The 14,913-nt window shown below is 41.0% G+C and overlaps 1 protein-coding gene across 3 annotated transcripts in view; it reads right to left on the bottom strand.

The window, feature by feature from the left end:
* Positions 1 to 14,913, bottom strand: part of sema5a (sema domain, seven thrombospondin repeats (type 1 and type 1-like), transmembrane domain (TM) and short cytoplasmic domain, (semaphorin) 5A) — a 120,419-nt gene that overhangs the window by 26,213 nt on the left and 79,293 nt on the right. For all 3 annotated transcript variants that reach the window (XR_002761353.2, XR_002761354.2, XM_023416935.2), the window contains exons 13-15: positions 12,141 to 12,322; positions 10,671 to 10,814; positions 6,047 to 6,194 (exon numbers count right to left, since the gene is read on the bottom strand). Coding sequence is in view for 1 of the 3 variants with exons in the window: in XM_023416935.2 (XP_023272703.1) it covers positions 6,047 to 6,194; positions 10,671 to 10,814; positions 12,141 to 12,322 (474 nt within the window). In the remaining 2 variants the exon portion in view is untranslated. The remainder of the gene's footprint in view (positions 1 to 6,046; positions 6,195 to 10,670; positions 10,815 to 12,140; positions 12,323 to 14,913) is intronic.

The raw sequence follows: 14,913 nt of genomic DNA, 5'->3' as shown, positions 1-14,913 counted from the left end.
TGTGTGTGTGTGTGTGTGTGTGTGTGTGCAAGTGTCAACTTGACGATGAGGGAAAGTTTGACTTTAGTCTGGCACTTTGGCACTGATTTGTGTGTGTGTGTGTATGTGAAGTGCGTGCATGTTTATAAGTTTATGCATGGCTGAGTTATGGATTCAGGCAGCTCCTATCTCATTCAGTCTCCATCCACAGACCTTTCTGCTTACTTTTTAAGTGTTATATGCTGAGGGGATACAAGTTGAGAGGGAAGAAGAGCAAAAAAAAGCAATAAAGAAAGAGAGAGAACGAGAGAGAGAGATAGAGAGGGTGTGTGTGTGTCAGTTTAGTGTCTATAGAGTGTTGGAGACGTATAAACCCTCAGCCTCTCTTCTCATCTTTGAGTGAAGAATGTATATATGTTGAGTGGAGGGTGAAAAACATTGTATGTCTTGACTTCTATGAATGTGTATCTGAAGTGGAGAGTGTGTGTGTATGTGTGTAGGTACAAAAGGCTCTCTGTGGTGTCTGGCCAGCTGTGGGAGGTGAATAATAAGGAGCCATGCCTCTCAAGCCTCCTTCCATCATTACACCCATTATACTCTTATAGAACTGACCGAGCTGTACGTGCGTGTGACACGAGAGAGAGATAGTGAGAGGGAAAGGAAAGCGTATGTGATGATGTATATGCTGATGCCCGCATATACACACCCGTACCCTTTAACGTTTAAGGGAATGGTCCAGATGTGAGATGTGAGAGTGACTAATCCTCTCCAGTGCCTACATCTTTATCTGTTGTGGTTGAGTCTGTGGAGATGGGGGCCAAATGTTCCTCAAGTCTCCGTGACACATCAGTTCAATTAGCAGCGCCGACCAAAACACACTCTGTCAAACGCTATTTCCTCTCTCACTCTGTCTCCCCACCAGCCTGACTCCATAATGAAGCCTGCTGTTGGCCAGGAGCAGGTCTTCTGGCTACACACCAGTGCACACACACGCAAGCACAGACACAATAACTAACACTAAACAGTACAAAAACACACAAGTATGTTCACACATCAATCTGCCCACACAAACACTGGGTACTTAACTTTCATTTCACAGCACAGCTGCACAACTGAGCTCCTCGAAGGTAAATAGGACAGCTCTCAGTATCATTAAGCACCTCTGTGCATCGTCACTTTTGCATAGCTCTTATTTGACTTCTATTTAACTGTGAGAGGCAGAGTCAAGATGTGCCATTCAGCAGAGTAGAATGGTTCCTTTTGATATCTGTATATGAGAGATATTTGATGTACTTTACTATTTTAAACAGGAAATACCACAGTGAAAAATATCTATGTCTTTCATGTAATACTAGGAATTAAAGAAAAATACCAACGTGCCATCAACTGTTGTAGCTCTTTATATGTACTGTCAGTGCATTTTCTTTAACATTAAATGCACACTATGTAATTTTCTGCCAATAGGGGTCTCTCAATCAAAACAATAAGAAAAGATGGAGTTTGGTGATGTTGTGAAGTAGCATGGGATTATGTGGGTTTTCTTCACCTCAATTATCGTCATTGCAGTCATCTACTGCTGGTTAGGATTTCTTCAGTGTCAAATGTTCAGCAGGGGAGCCAAATCAACAGATTAGAATATGACTACAAATCAGAATCAGAATACAACAACAAACCAACCGAACAGAATACAGGTACGATTCAACCAATCAAAATACAGCGACAAACCAACTAAACAATCAGAATACGTCTATAAATCAACCAATCAGAATATAAACCGCGCAACCACAATACAGCTACAAACCAAATGACTAATCAAAATACAGTTTCAAACCAACCAACCAATCAGAATAGATCTGCAAACCAACTACCCAATCAGAATATGGCTGCAAACCAACGGCTAAAGGATACTCTTGAGGAGTTCCCGAAACATTGTGTTCACAAGGCCAAAACTGTGTTTTGTGAGGTCACCGTGGCTAATTAGCTAGTTAACGAGCTAAGCTAACAAGCCGGTATGAACAGCGCACACACTGCTAATTGGTGCTAACACAAATGAAATAAGACTAGAATTTCACTCACCTCAAAAAAACAGGAGCACAGACGCCTTCACATTCTGTTACTCAATTAACCGCACAACAAGCCATATAATTTTTTAAATCTTTACATGAAAAAAGGAACCAGCACTACAAACCCGGCCAAGAGGTCATGTACCTGAATTAGCTGAGGTGACAGCTCATTTTGCAGCCCAAGAGATTGCCACTTGGTGTGGAGCAGGAACTACTTGCTAACTTATGTTTTAAATAAAGCTCAAAACAAACCATGATTTGTTGCATTGTGATCAGACACAGTGCATGATTTAATTAAAATGGTACACAGTGGTGGCCAGTGGTGGCTCAACACTGACTGCGCTATATGGTTATATATATATATGTTCTTTGTATAGATTTGTCCTTTTGTTTTGTCTGGCTATGTTTGTTGTTTTTCTTTTCTTTTAATCTGCTGTTTTCACTTCTCTGTTGTAAGAGAGATCTTGATCTCAACAATATTACCTGATTAAATAATGATTATATATAAGGGACATCAAGCTGTTGGTCTCTAATATCTGACAATTATGTTGATTGTACCATAAATAACAAAAAGTAAATGGATCTTTTTTATTTTTTCTGTCACAATAATGATCTTCCTATTAACTTGCCATACGCTTGGTGTGTGAACTGCATCAAAAGGGATGACATGGAGAGTTATTTTCTTTTAGCAAACACTACAATTCATTTTGTAATAAAATGGTTGTATTGTTTGTATTAATAGCTTTTTTTTCCCCAGAAGACCTGTTAATGAATAGTGACTCATTGCTTCAGTGTTTGGGACGACAAATTCTTTCAATTCATCCATGGCTGTCTCACTGTGCTACCACACAGGGGAAGAGCACTGTAAGTATTGTGCTCCAGGTACAGAACTGTACATCGCTGCTGGGACACCAGAGCCTCGTTTGTTTATTTCCAGCCCAGATTTCGCTGGTTTCTCTGGGGGATTCGGACCTGTAATGCAGATACAGTTAAACGAGAGAGATGGAGCAGCGCTGCATGGACCGGGGCTCAGACTGATGAAGTTACTGTCATGTGGCCTTTTAGATCAGCAAAATCAGGCACCAAGCACCTCAGGACTTAAGGCAATGACACACGGGGCAACATTATAGCAGGTTTGGTGGAAATAAAGCACTTTGAGAGTCAGTTCCTCTAATCATGCATGTGGCAACATTTTGTTTTCAGGGTAGCCGAGGTGCATGTGAGTGGAGACACTTTGTTTAAATTTAAGTGTCCTTGACCTGAATCTCTACTAGCTATCGAGCTATTCTGTCCCTGACTCTGCAGTGAGCTCCCTGTGGACGAGATATAAGTGTAGAAAATTTTGCTTCAGGGATCCAAAGAGAATGAGAAAAAAGTAAAAACAGAATAGATTATTTGCTCACAGCTTCACTTTATAGCATGTTGGGAATGTTGATCTTCTATATCGCTGCAAGAGGCTGGTATCACCAATGTCAGTCGATCTTCTACACTTAAAAATTTCCAAAAGTTAGTATTTCTTGTGAATTCTCCGCCTGACATCTCTGTAAAACATCCAGCAGATGTTAGCTCATCGCTGTCTATTAATGTCTGGCAAATGCCTGGAGCTGACCACAGGAGGCTGCAGCAATATCAATCCTGACAGGTAAACATGAATGCGCAACGTCCATACACACACACACCAATGTCTAAGTCATACACAGTGTTCAGCTTTTCAGGTCTCGGTAGGGTGTCTGAGCTAAAAACATAGCTGTGATGACAGGAGCTACAATGTGTGTGTGTGTGTGTGTGTGTGTGTGTGTGTGTGTGTGTGTGTGTGTGATTATGTGTGTGTGTGTGTGTGGTCTCCTTCTGTTTAATTAAACATGGATCTGTCCGGGGGAAGAGAACACAGACAGATGGCACATGAAAAACGAACTCCATCACACTTTTCACTTTTGTGAGGGGAGGGGGGTCCTTAGATGAAATTAAATGAACATATTCCCATCATCCTTGATCTTTAACTGTGAAATACAAATTCATTTATCAGTATATCCATTGGAAATGTGGATGTCATTTGGAATTTTATAGTCCTCTGTCTCAAACGCTTAAGCTGCACCTCTTTAGTGGCTTTAAGTGCACTGAGGTAATTGTTCTACATTAATAGCTGTGCAATTAAGCACCTTATCACAGCTGTAAATGAAAGGCAGCAAATGCTTCTTTAATCTGAGTAAATATGCAGCTTTAATACAAGTTAGCCAAGCTGTCCAAATAAAGTCTTCCCCGGGAAAGAGAAGGTGTCTGTGAAGTCTGCATGTAATTACGACTCTGGTGGCTGAGATGGCCCCAATTAAGTCCATGTCACAATTTAGGAAGACAAGGAGCTGGTGAGAAAACAAAACAAAGCAAAAGGGGATAGAAAGTTAAAGTCCAAGAGCAACAGTGAAAAGAAGGAGAGGGTGTGGGTGAAATGGACAGACAGAGTACTGAGTTTACACAAGGTGCTCTTTTGACCTTTCGCACTGACCCGACTCAGCTCTCTCTAGTATGTCACCTCCTTGTCTGTAATCACTACCAGACAGTCCCTTCCCCTGACACCAATAAAAACTATCTCTAAAATCTCCTGCTCACTCAGCCCTAGATTGCCTCAAAACTGAGGATAAATAAAAAAAATAAATAACCCAAACTACTGACAGTTAAAGACAGGCTTTCTCTTTTGGAAACAGCAGTGACAGAGGCACTGAGATTCCCTCGTGCTTGCCATCACTCTCCTTTTGTGAACTGAGAGTTCCTCCAGGAATGCTACTGAATTCCCAGGATGCTTCAGTGAGGATAATGGTTGCTGCGCAATGACAGAAATAAGACAGCTGCCATCTGATGGGAATGTGTGAGTATGTGTGTAAGAGAGGGAGAAAGTTGGTAGGTACGTGCAGCAGTAGATGATATGGTGTGACTGTTAAATTGCTACTTAATGTGAGGTCAGTCTTTTCATTTGGGTATTCTGCAGCTACTAATGTGTCATGGGCAATTATCAGATACTATATATGCTCTGGAGGTTGCGAGGCCTTGTGTGGGCTGTTTCAAACTGCTGGCAGTGTATTATCTAGCTTTTCATTGGGACCGTTACACAACCTGTAGGATGTGCTTTTTCAGCTAAATGTGATTTGGATGGTTGAATGCTTTTCCCGAATTTGTCCGATTTTTTAAAAACAAAACACACATACACTGAGAAACAGTGAAAATCCATGTTTACATAAATGCACAAACAGTATCAAGGATAAGTTATGTGTCTGTAATCCTGATGATAATCTTAATTCTAAAACCTAAATCTAAACCAGCCAGGTTAAAAAGGTGATGTTTAATGATCTTAGATTTATCTTTAAACCACCCACAACTATAATTTTATATCAAAATGGCAAACAACTCACAAACATACAAGAAAAAACAAACAAAAACACACATCAAGGGCCCCATGCATCCACAAGACCCTGACCCATATTCTTGAATCCATTTCCGAGAGGGACACGAGACGGTACAGCTATCATGTTCATTCTCACTTATTTTTACCAGGGCTGTGGATGAGGGAGTGTGACTGTGTGTGTGTGTGTGTGTGTGTGTGTGTGTGTGTGTGTGTGTGTGTGTGTGTGTGTGTGTGTGTGAAAACAGCACCAGAAATAACATGAGCATCAGATCATTCTGTCAACAAGGAGAGCGCTCGTATTTCAACACTTCTTTGCATCATCCGTGCTTTGAAGAAAGCTTTGTGGCGGAAAATAAGCCTATTCATATGTGGAGTGATTACTGTATGTGTGTGTGGTATTAAATAGGTCTTGGTAATAAATCTGATGAATGCTGCCACTGTATAAATATAGCCAAGGGATTTAGTCATGTTAGATGTTCCAATTTCATCACCGCTCACTGTTCATCGCATCAAATGGCTTAGCCTGAGTTCCTAAACAATGACTAGACTGAGAGGAAGACGGATAGAAGGATGGTGCATGTGAGAGCTATTGTTTCGTGTGACATACCTGACCACACCCGGGACAGTCGTTGCCGTTCTCACAGTTTCTGTGTCGTGACTGGATGCCTCCGCCACAGGGCACAGTGCAGCGCTCCCATGCCGACCAGGCCGACCAGTAGACATGAGGCGGGCAGGGCAGGTGTTCATTACAGTACCTGGGAAGGAAGAGCAGTGACCACAGGGGATGAGAATGCAACTTTATTTAATCAGACAGTCTTATTGTGATCAGGAGAAGAGAGACCTGAGAAGAACAAAACACAAAACCAGCAGAGAAGAAAAGGAAGGGCAATTTCAGACAAGAAGAAATCTAATGAAAAAGAAAAATAATAAAAGAATTAAAGAAGTCATGAAATTTTTTCCGTTTTCGTTGCACCTAAATGAATGTGGAATTAAAGGAAATTGAATTTTGGAGTACGATAGCTGGCTTGTGTAGCTTCCAAGTTGCTGTACCGACATAAGAGTGGTGTTAATCTTCTCATTGAGGAGTCGGCAGAAAGCAAATAAGGGTATTTCCTGAATTGTTGAACCTTTCTTTAAACCTTTGCATTAACTGATTTTTTGGGCAACGTCTGGGGCAGTGCAACGAGCTGTTAACACAATACATACTAAAAATATACAACAAAAACATATTAGCACCTTCTAAAGCTGTTAGGGGGGGAAATATTAGTGAACAGTTGTGTATTTACACATCCGGCAGAGCCACAAACATAGCATCCATTTGAAGTTGTGTTTTTAGCCACCCGACCAATGTACGCAAGTTCAACATTCTTTCTCCTTTTAGCTTTTATCCAGCAGCTAACTTCGTCTATCAGCCGTTTGGTGCTAAATAGCTAGTGCACAGCGGGTTTCAGAGCATTCTGGCTATAAACAGATGAGAGGAGGTTGGCAAGAACTGAGAGACTCAACCAGAAGACCATGATAATGAGCTGAAAGGTGCTAAAATACTAAAGCTGAGGGGAGCTGTAGAGTTAGGTGATAATTATCTGTGGGGTTTGTCACTACAAATGACACCTTTTACATCACACATAGTGATTATATATATATATATATATATATATATATTATCAATGAAAAAAAAGATTACTGCAGCTTTATGTAATAACTAGATTGTATACTGTGGTTACATGGTGTAAATAAGGAAGCAATATGAGCCAATGTGGAAGCTTTGACAATGGAACTTCATTTATACTTGGTGCATATAAATCATGTATGACAGTGTCTTTTGAATTGTCTGTTGAAAATGGAATAGCTACTTTAAATGATAGAACACTAAAATTATACGTGAAGAGCTCTGAAGACGTCACCACACTTTTGAAACGTTGCCACTGAACTGAAATAGCTACAAAGAGTCTGTACCACAAGACAGGGATGTCTGCGAAACCATGTAAACTTCACTTAAAACAAACTTTTACAAACCCAACACATCTCTTTGATGTGGCCATGGAGTGCAGAGAACATGGTGCACTGTGAGCCTGAACATCTGATTGAATCGAGCCAAGAGAGACAGGTCTTTAGTATGTGTGTGTGTGTGTATGTGGTGTAATGGCCAGTGTTGGATAAAAGTACATCTAAGAAAATTCCATCTCAAATCGTTATGAACGTGCCTATGCATTTTGCATAATTCATTGACACAGCCTATTAAAAAAGCCACAAAGATACATGCATCATCTCTAATTACATCGTTTAACAAGACAGGATTACTGCGATGTCTAAAATACTGAATTACTCAGTCCTCATTATACAATAACGACAGACGATTGCCAGCCTTATTAGAGCCATATAATTTATTTTATAACTTTTACGCATGCTATAAAATTGCTTTTATTGCTATTTTGTTGTGTTTTGGCACATGACTTCCTTTTGAGGAAAACCGACTCTTCTTGTGCTAAACTAGCTTTAACTTTAAACCCTTCCTCCAGACGCTGAGGCTGGATATTGCTATTGTACTATTCCCAAATACTCTGCTATTGTTCATGGCAAATCAAAAGCTACATTCTGTATACCCTGGTTGCAAAAATCCTTAGAGTAGTGTGCTCTTTTCCACTTTTACTAATCTGCATGCTTGTAGTGGGATGATACGGTGGGGAGGAGAAGTGAGGAAGAGTGTGGATTACAATCAAGCCAATGCCTGAGAGAAGGAGCAAGATGTACAAACACACACTCACGGAGACATTCATGCACGCTGGGTTGCATGAAGACACAATATATTCTCGCGCTGCACCACAGCACAATAAAGAACTGCTGTGATCAATATGAAGCAGATTTAGAGCTTCAATATCTTCATCGTACACACTGTAATCATCTCAGACAAGTCAGTGGCTTTGCTCCATCTTATCTTATACTTTTTTCTTCTCACTGTAACGCACAGAGCTGATCAGACTAAACCTCTGCTAATTACTCACTATAGGCTGAGTAAGCAGTGTGGACCATGTCAGCTTGCTGGGGGAAATACCAACAGAAGGTTCATAAATGCAGGCATTAACCAGCCAGATTTAAGCCCATAGCACTGCTGTGCACGGTTGGTTTCAGAACATTTGCTTTATCTTTAAAAGCTCTGCCTGCTGCAAACAATCAGGGCCAAACTTATGGGAAGCCTGTTGGCTACAAAGGAAGCAGCCGAGAGGTGAGAGAGGAGGCTTAGTTTGGTCTTAGAAACTTTTAAGCTTTTGTAAATATGTGTGTCTGTGTACATGTTAGCACACACCATATGCATGTTTTAACTTAAGGCCTATGCATTCATCCAAATGAGGTACTTGAGGCAACATGGGAAGAACAATGTGTGTATTGAGACTTATTGCAGGCACCTAACACCTCCAAAAGGAGGCCTGTGCCCCATAAAATAAAAACCTTTCACAGCATTTAAAGAATTATTCAGTGAGAAAAAGCTGATAAAGATCCAGTCCTTTTCATGCTGCGCCGATAAAAGAACACTTTACCTATTTCACACATGGGCAACTATAAACAACAGATGTGGTGGAATTTTTTGGACACTGTTACATGGGCTGAAGTTTTCCTGTTTTTTTTTAATTGGTGATATACATTCCTGACACACCTGGATATGCTCATACTGAACACACACACAGACACACACACAAAATTTCTAGCATCTCCATCTTATCTTTCCTTCCCTCGGAGAGAGACTCAATCTGACATGGCATAATTCATCTGTTAACACATTTTTGCCCTCTATCTCTTTGTCTGACTCTCTTCTCTCTCTTTCGTTCTGTCTCTCCCACACACACACAGACACACACAGACACACACACACACACACACACAGACACACACACACACACACACACACACACACACACTCACTCACTCACTCACTCACTCCTCTCATTCCTCCCTCATAAAAATCCTTTTCCAGCCCTCACAGCTGGCTCCTAACTGGCCTAAGGTGTTTTAAATAGCTGAACAGAGCAAGTACTGAGAGCAGGAAGGGGAGATGAAACAAAGGAGATTAAAGCTCGGAGAGAGAAAAAGAGGGGGTGGCAAAACCTGCTTCTGGCCTCCTATGGTCTTTAGTACCAGCCAGTGGTTTTTTGGTGTGGTTCATGAGTAACTGGTCTGTGCTGGTCACTCCATATATTTTCCTCAGAGCTCCTGGTGGAGCGGCCCTTTTTTTAAGGACTGCTCCACCAGGAGCATCAGTAAGTAACAGAAAGGGAAGGTGGGAGGTTAGAGCAGACAGAGAGGAAATGAAAAAGTGCAGAGAGAGGAGGGGAAAAAAAGGATGTAATATAAGGTTCATCCTTGAAGGCCGTATCCAATTACTCGTCCTTTGTGATGCTGTTTCTGTTGCCGTGGTAACAATTGGTAACAATTTATTTCTCTTCTTTCCTTTCCTGTGCACTCTGAACTGTATTTATTTGCACTTTTTCTGCCTCCACCACTGGTTAATGGCAGGAGATGTAGGAAACACATCAGCATCGGTAACACAGACACTGGGGGGAACAAAGACAGAATGCCTCAGTTCATTATGGAACGCCAATCTTTATTAAGATGGAAGTGGAATAATATAATATAACCACCGTCGTCAAATTTTCAAACACAATGGATGCTGTCAAAGCGTTCCTCAGTCCTTTTTTTGATTTGGCACATGCTGAACTAAACTTTCAGATAACCAGAATAAATTGAGAGACGCATAAAACTTTAACTTTAATCTCTTGACCTTCTCAACCTGGGCTGCTGCGTATGTGTCTTTGTTCTTCTTCACATAGTTTCTCCTTGGGAAACAGATTGTTTTTTCAGGCCTTGAAGGTTGCCTAGAAACCACACAAACATCTTTAAAAAGCCGATTATTCTATGCCAAAGCCTCCAAAGCTTCAAAACTCAGACTCAGTCTATGTGTGAAAGCCAGATAATTACCCAAGCACAGGCCTATCCCACTCATTCCATAATTGGCTGTCACAAAGTTGGACAAAAGTGTAAGGAAAAAAAGAAAAGAAAAAGTCAGTCAAAGTCATACATCCTAACTGCAGGTTGCAAATTTTGGAGCAAAATTGCTGTTTTCTTGTGTCTCACATGCACACAATTCCAGACATGCATGTACAGGATCTCTTTGCTCTAATTACTACATGTGAATACATGTATAAATGTGGGAGATGTGTGGGTGCTTGTATGTATACCTCTCTTCACGGTTCTGGCCCACACACACTCGTCCTCCATGGCGAGGAGTCGGGTTGCTGCAGGAGCGCTGACGGACCTGGAAGCCGATGCCGCAGCTTGTGCTGCAGGGAGACCAGGCAGTCCAGGGAGTCCATGCTCCGTTTCTATAGAGACGGAGAGTGCAACATCAGTGTAAGTTACTTTAGCCATCGATGGAGAGGTGATGGTGGCCCGAAGGTCACAACAACAATGTTATAGCTAGAAAATACAAATTTAAGCCATATGAATATGATATGTCTATCTTTACTGTTCAGGAATAAAGGCATGGGCAGGGAGCCCATTCCTCACCTTGGCTTGACAAGAAAGATACTATGATACACCTTGGTGTCTTGGGTGCCAAATGATCAGTGATAGGAAACGCACAAATGCACATAGCATAAAAAAACAACAGACAGGGTACCTTTCTTTTTTTAAAGTTATTTTTCAGGCTTTTGCCTTTATTTCAGCCATATTGAAAGAGAGATGGGAAGTTTGGGGAGAGAGAGAGAGGAAGACATGCAGCAAAGGGCCGGTCATGAACCTGGGCCACCGGGGCAAAGACTAAGCCCAAATGGCACGAGCTGCACCAGGTGAAACACTGGGGTGCCTGCCCCAAGATAGACTATAGTTCTAATTTTGCCTCTCACACAGCTCAATTCCTCTGTCTGGGATCCACAGTAGTTTCCCCTTTAGTTAATTCCATCTCCAGAACGTAACAGACTTTTGTTCGAAGAAGGTCTTTATCTGTTAACTCCCTTTGTTTGATGTGTAGAATTGGTCATAGCGGTTAGTACGAAGCCTTGGTGCCGATGACTTCTCTCTCTCCCTCCCTCTCTCCTGCTCTCTCTGCTTGGTGTGTCTTTTTTGTGTATTTTCTATTGTCTATTTTGTTAGACAATTAATTAAAAGAAAATGTAAAAAGTATTTCTTTGTTACAGCCTCTCATATGTGATGATTTGCTGCTTCTTTTGAGCGCTTGTAACTTTAAGTTAAGCGTTTGTCATCAGTTTCAGACATTCATTAGACTAAACAGTTCATTGATTGTTAAAAATTAATGATCACATGCTTCACTCACAAAGCTTATCTTTCATGAAAAAAATGTTCACATGCCCTGTTAAGCCAGAAGGTGAATGATGCACTGCAGCAACATCTCAGTTAATTTTAACTCTGAGTGTTAAAATCATTAATATGTCAGCTGAGAGAGTGGAAAAAACACCCAATCAACACTTGAGTGCCCCAAATAACTTAGAATGAATTTGCAACACGGAACAATTTATTGTGTGTGGATTTCCATTGACTAGGTGTGAGGATGGTGTAATTAATGAACAAATCGTCATATGCATCCCACTAACTCTCTCCATCTAGCTGTCCAGATGTATGTTCGGAGACCATTGATAAAGGCAGAAGAAAGATTTACAGATGTGTGCCGGTGTATCATTGAGGAAGTTTACCTTGAGCAGTTGGCAACCTCCACGCTGATGCCATAGCACTGCTGACCACCACACTGAGGCGCGGGGTTATCACAGGCTCGTGTTCGACACAGACAGGACCCTGCACTGCCCCCGTCATTATGACTACACATGGACCAACCGGACCAGGCACCGAAGCCTCCATCGACCGTCACATTACGGACCTGTTAGGAACAAAAAGGGCCAGAAATAAAACATTTGATAGTAATAGCTTTTCTCTGAAACTGGTCGTTGCATTTGACTGATGCTCTCTGGAATGTGTTGCTCTGGGAAATGCATCCCATGGCTACGGTGGATGGAAACAGAAATCAATTTTCTTCAAATAGGTGCAAAAATAACTGCATTACATCATCTGTAGCACATCCAAAATTGTGCAGTTATAGGGACAAAAATAAGCTGTAAACACGAAGGAAGATATATGAAAATTGTCTGGGGATATGATGAGATTCCAGGGCAGCAAAAGAGAGATTCAGAGAGGCAAATGAAAGCTGCGAATGGACACATTCAAACGACAAAAATATGAGGAAATAAAAGTGGCCGCATGAATAGATATTTGAAGCAAAACAGAATAAAACAGGAAGGCTGTGATATTACAGGAGCTATGAATTGCGAGAGATGTCCTGGGCATATGAGCTAAATACAAAAGCACTGTTGTGAGATTCAGAGCTGCACATGATATGAGCCATGTCACGGCTATATTTCAGAGTGATTTAAAAATGCAAGAAACACTTTCACACAAGGAGAAGAGAGAGCGTGATCATCAGCTGCTTTGACAGAAGCAGAAATAACATCTACCCTCTGCTCTTACTGGTAATTGAACTCTGCTGTGTGCCTAATTTGGGGGACGCTTGGCTTAGGCAGACACCATTTGCATGAGTGTGCTGCCTAGAAAGCACACAACTTGAAAGAGACTGCTCATGTCATATTTCTTTCACCCATCAATTACAGCTGAGAGTATAAATTATGTGGCTCATGTATATAACATTATCCATTTTCTGCTGCGTATGTCTTCCTGAAAAATAAACATGAAAACAAAATAAATTATCAAATCTTTTTACTGGTGAGAAAATCACATGTCTGATTTCTGTCATTAAAATAGGAGGATAGAAAGGAAAGGACATGAGACATAGGATGAGAGATTGCTTCTGAAGGATGATGAAAACCACTCATGTTTGTGGATTATAAGAGAAATTATTTCTTTCTTCACAGACCAAACATACAAATGCTGTCTCTTTCCTTTTTAATCTAAATATTTTTTTTTCAGAGTTGGGGTTGATTGAAATTACTTTCAGGCAAGCTGAGCCCCTTACACAAATATTTATAACAGACATTCAGCCAGTTGGGTTTTATGAAAAATGCTAATGGACGCATAGGGAGTGAAACTGTAACTGTGTTTAAAGATAACTTCTTTTTCAGTTTTCATGTCTTGGCATCAAACTGCTGCAACCAGACAATTTTCACATTCCGGTCTGGCTTCAGAACACGTATTGTACGGCCATCTCTCTCTTTCAGCATAAAAAGTTGTTACTGCCAATGTTAATTCATGCTCACTCTAAATGGATGGACCTGGTTAGACCAAGGTTAAGTGAATAAATACATATTCCATCAGTGGTGTGGGCAGTGGTATGTGGCCACCTGAAAATACATCAAAACTAAAGGATTAGTGGCTGCACTGCCGCTGGAAACATGGGTACAATGTTGTTTGACATTTGTGGAGATGCACATATTTGTTTGTTTGTCAAGAGTCAAGAGTTCGTCATATCTGCCTGTTTAATATGAAGCTATAGCCTGGAGGCGGTTAGCTTAGCTTAGTATAAAGAAGGTGTGAAAAGGACAAAATGTACTTTTAATAGAATGTGCTGAACTGTAGGAGCAGGGACTCAGCTAAACATATTAACATATAACATAACATAATTATTGAGCTTTAGAAGTGCTGGTAGGTGGGATTTTTCCACCTTTAGACAGAGCCAGGTTAGCTGTTTCCCTCTGTTTCCAGTCTTTATGCTAAGCTAAGATAAGCATTTCATTGCAGCAACAGTGACTTGGTGAAATTATAGTGTGTATTTAGTGTGTGCCTTTAGTGTGCCCCTGTTTATGCACATATCTATGTCTATGTCCATGTATATATCTGAATGCCTATGTGGATGCAGTGTTGGCCAGATTTCTGCTCTGCTGACAGATGCCACTGGGTGCTCAGCGCCAAATATTCCTCTGAACACAAAGCCACATAAAAGGGTGGGGAGGCGCACAGCGTTCACTGCTGTGACTGGCTTGAAAATGATGTGAAAAAAAAAAAAAAAAACATCTGAAAAAAGCTGAGCCATGCTGAAATTGATAGGCTTACCACCCCCTAATATTGCTCCCAAATTTGATGCACATTAAAATAAATGGCAGAGCTGTTTTGCTAATGAACAAGCAGTCAGAGGTGAATGATTGAGGCAGCGCTCTTGATCATTCCCAGGATACACGTCGCTCCCTTAAAGTCAAGTTTTTCAGTCCCAAGATGCTTTTCTCTGGCTAGGATATGTTTCCAAGGCTGGTTTTAGGAGCTGTTGCTGGTAAGTTGTGAGTGTACAGAGAGAATACAGAGCAGGCTCTCTGAGGATAGGAGCACAGTTGAATGTGACTATTAAATTCATATGGCGAGTAGAGTAAGCATGGAGGCAGAGTAGGGATAATTGTGTTTTCTACTGACTTTAAAGTTTGAAAGTAGAGACAAAAACAGAAAAACAGGCAACAACAGTAACAGGAGAGT

This window comes from Seriola lalandi, unplaced genomic scaffold (genome assembly GCF_002814215.2).
Source record: "Seriola lalandi dorsalis isolate HSWRI2012SDOR001 ecotype SW California unplaced genomic scaffold, Sedor1 jcf7180002054570, whole genome shotgun sequence".
NCBI classification, from domain to species: domain Eukaryota; kingdom Metazoa; phylum Chordata; class Actinopteri; order Carangiformes; family Carangidae; genus Seriola; species Seriola lalandi.
This window is presented reverse-complemented; position numbering and strand designations above follow the sequence as displayed.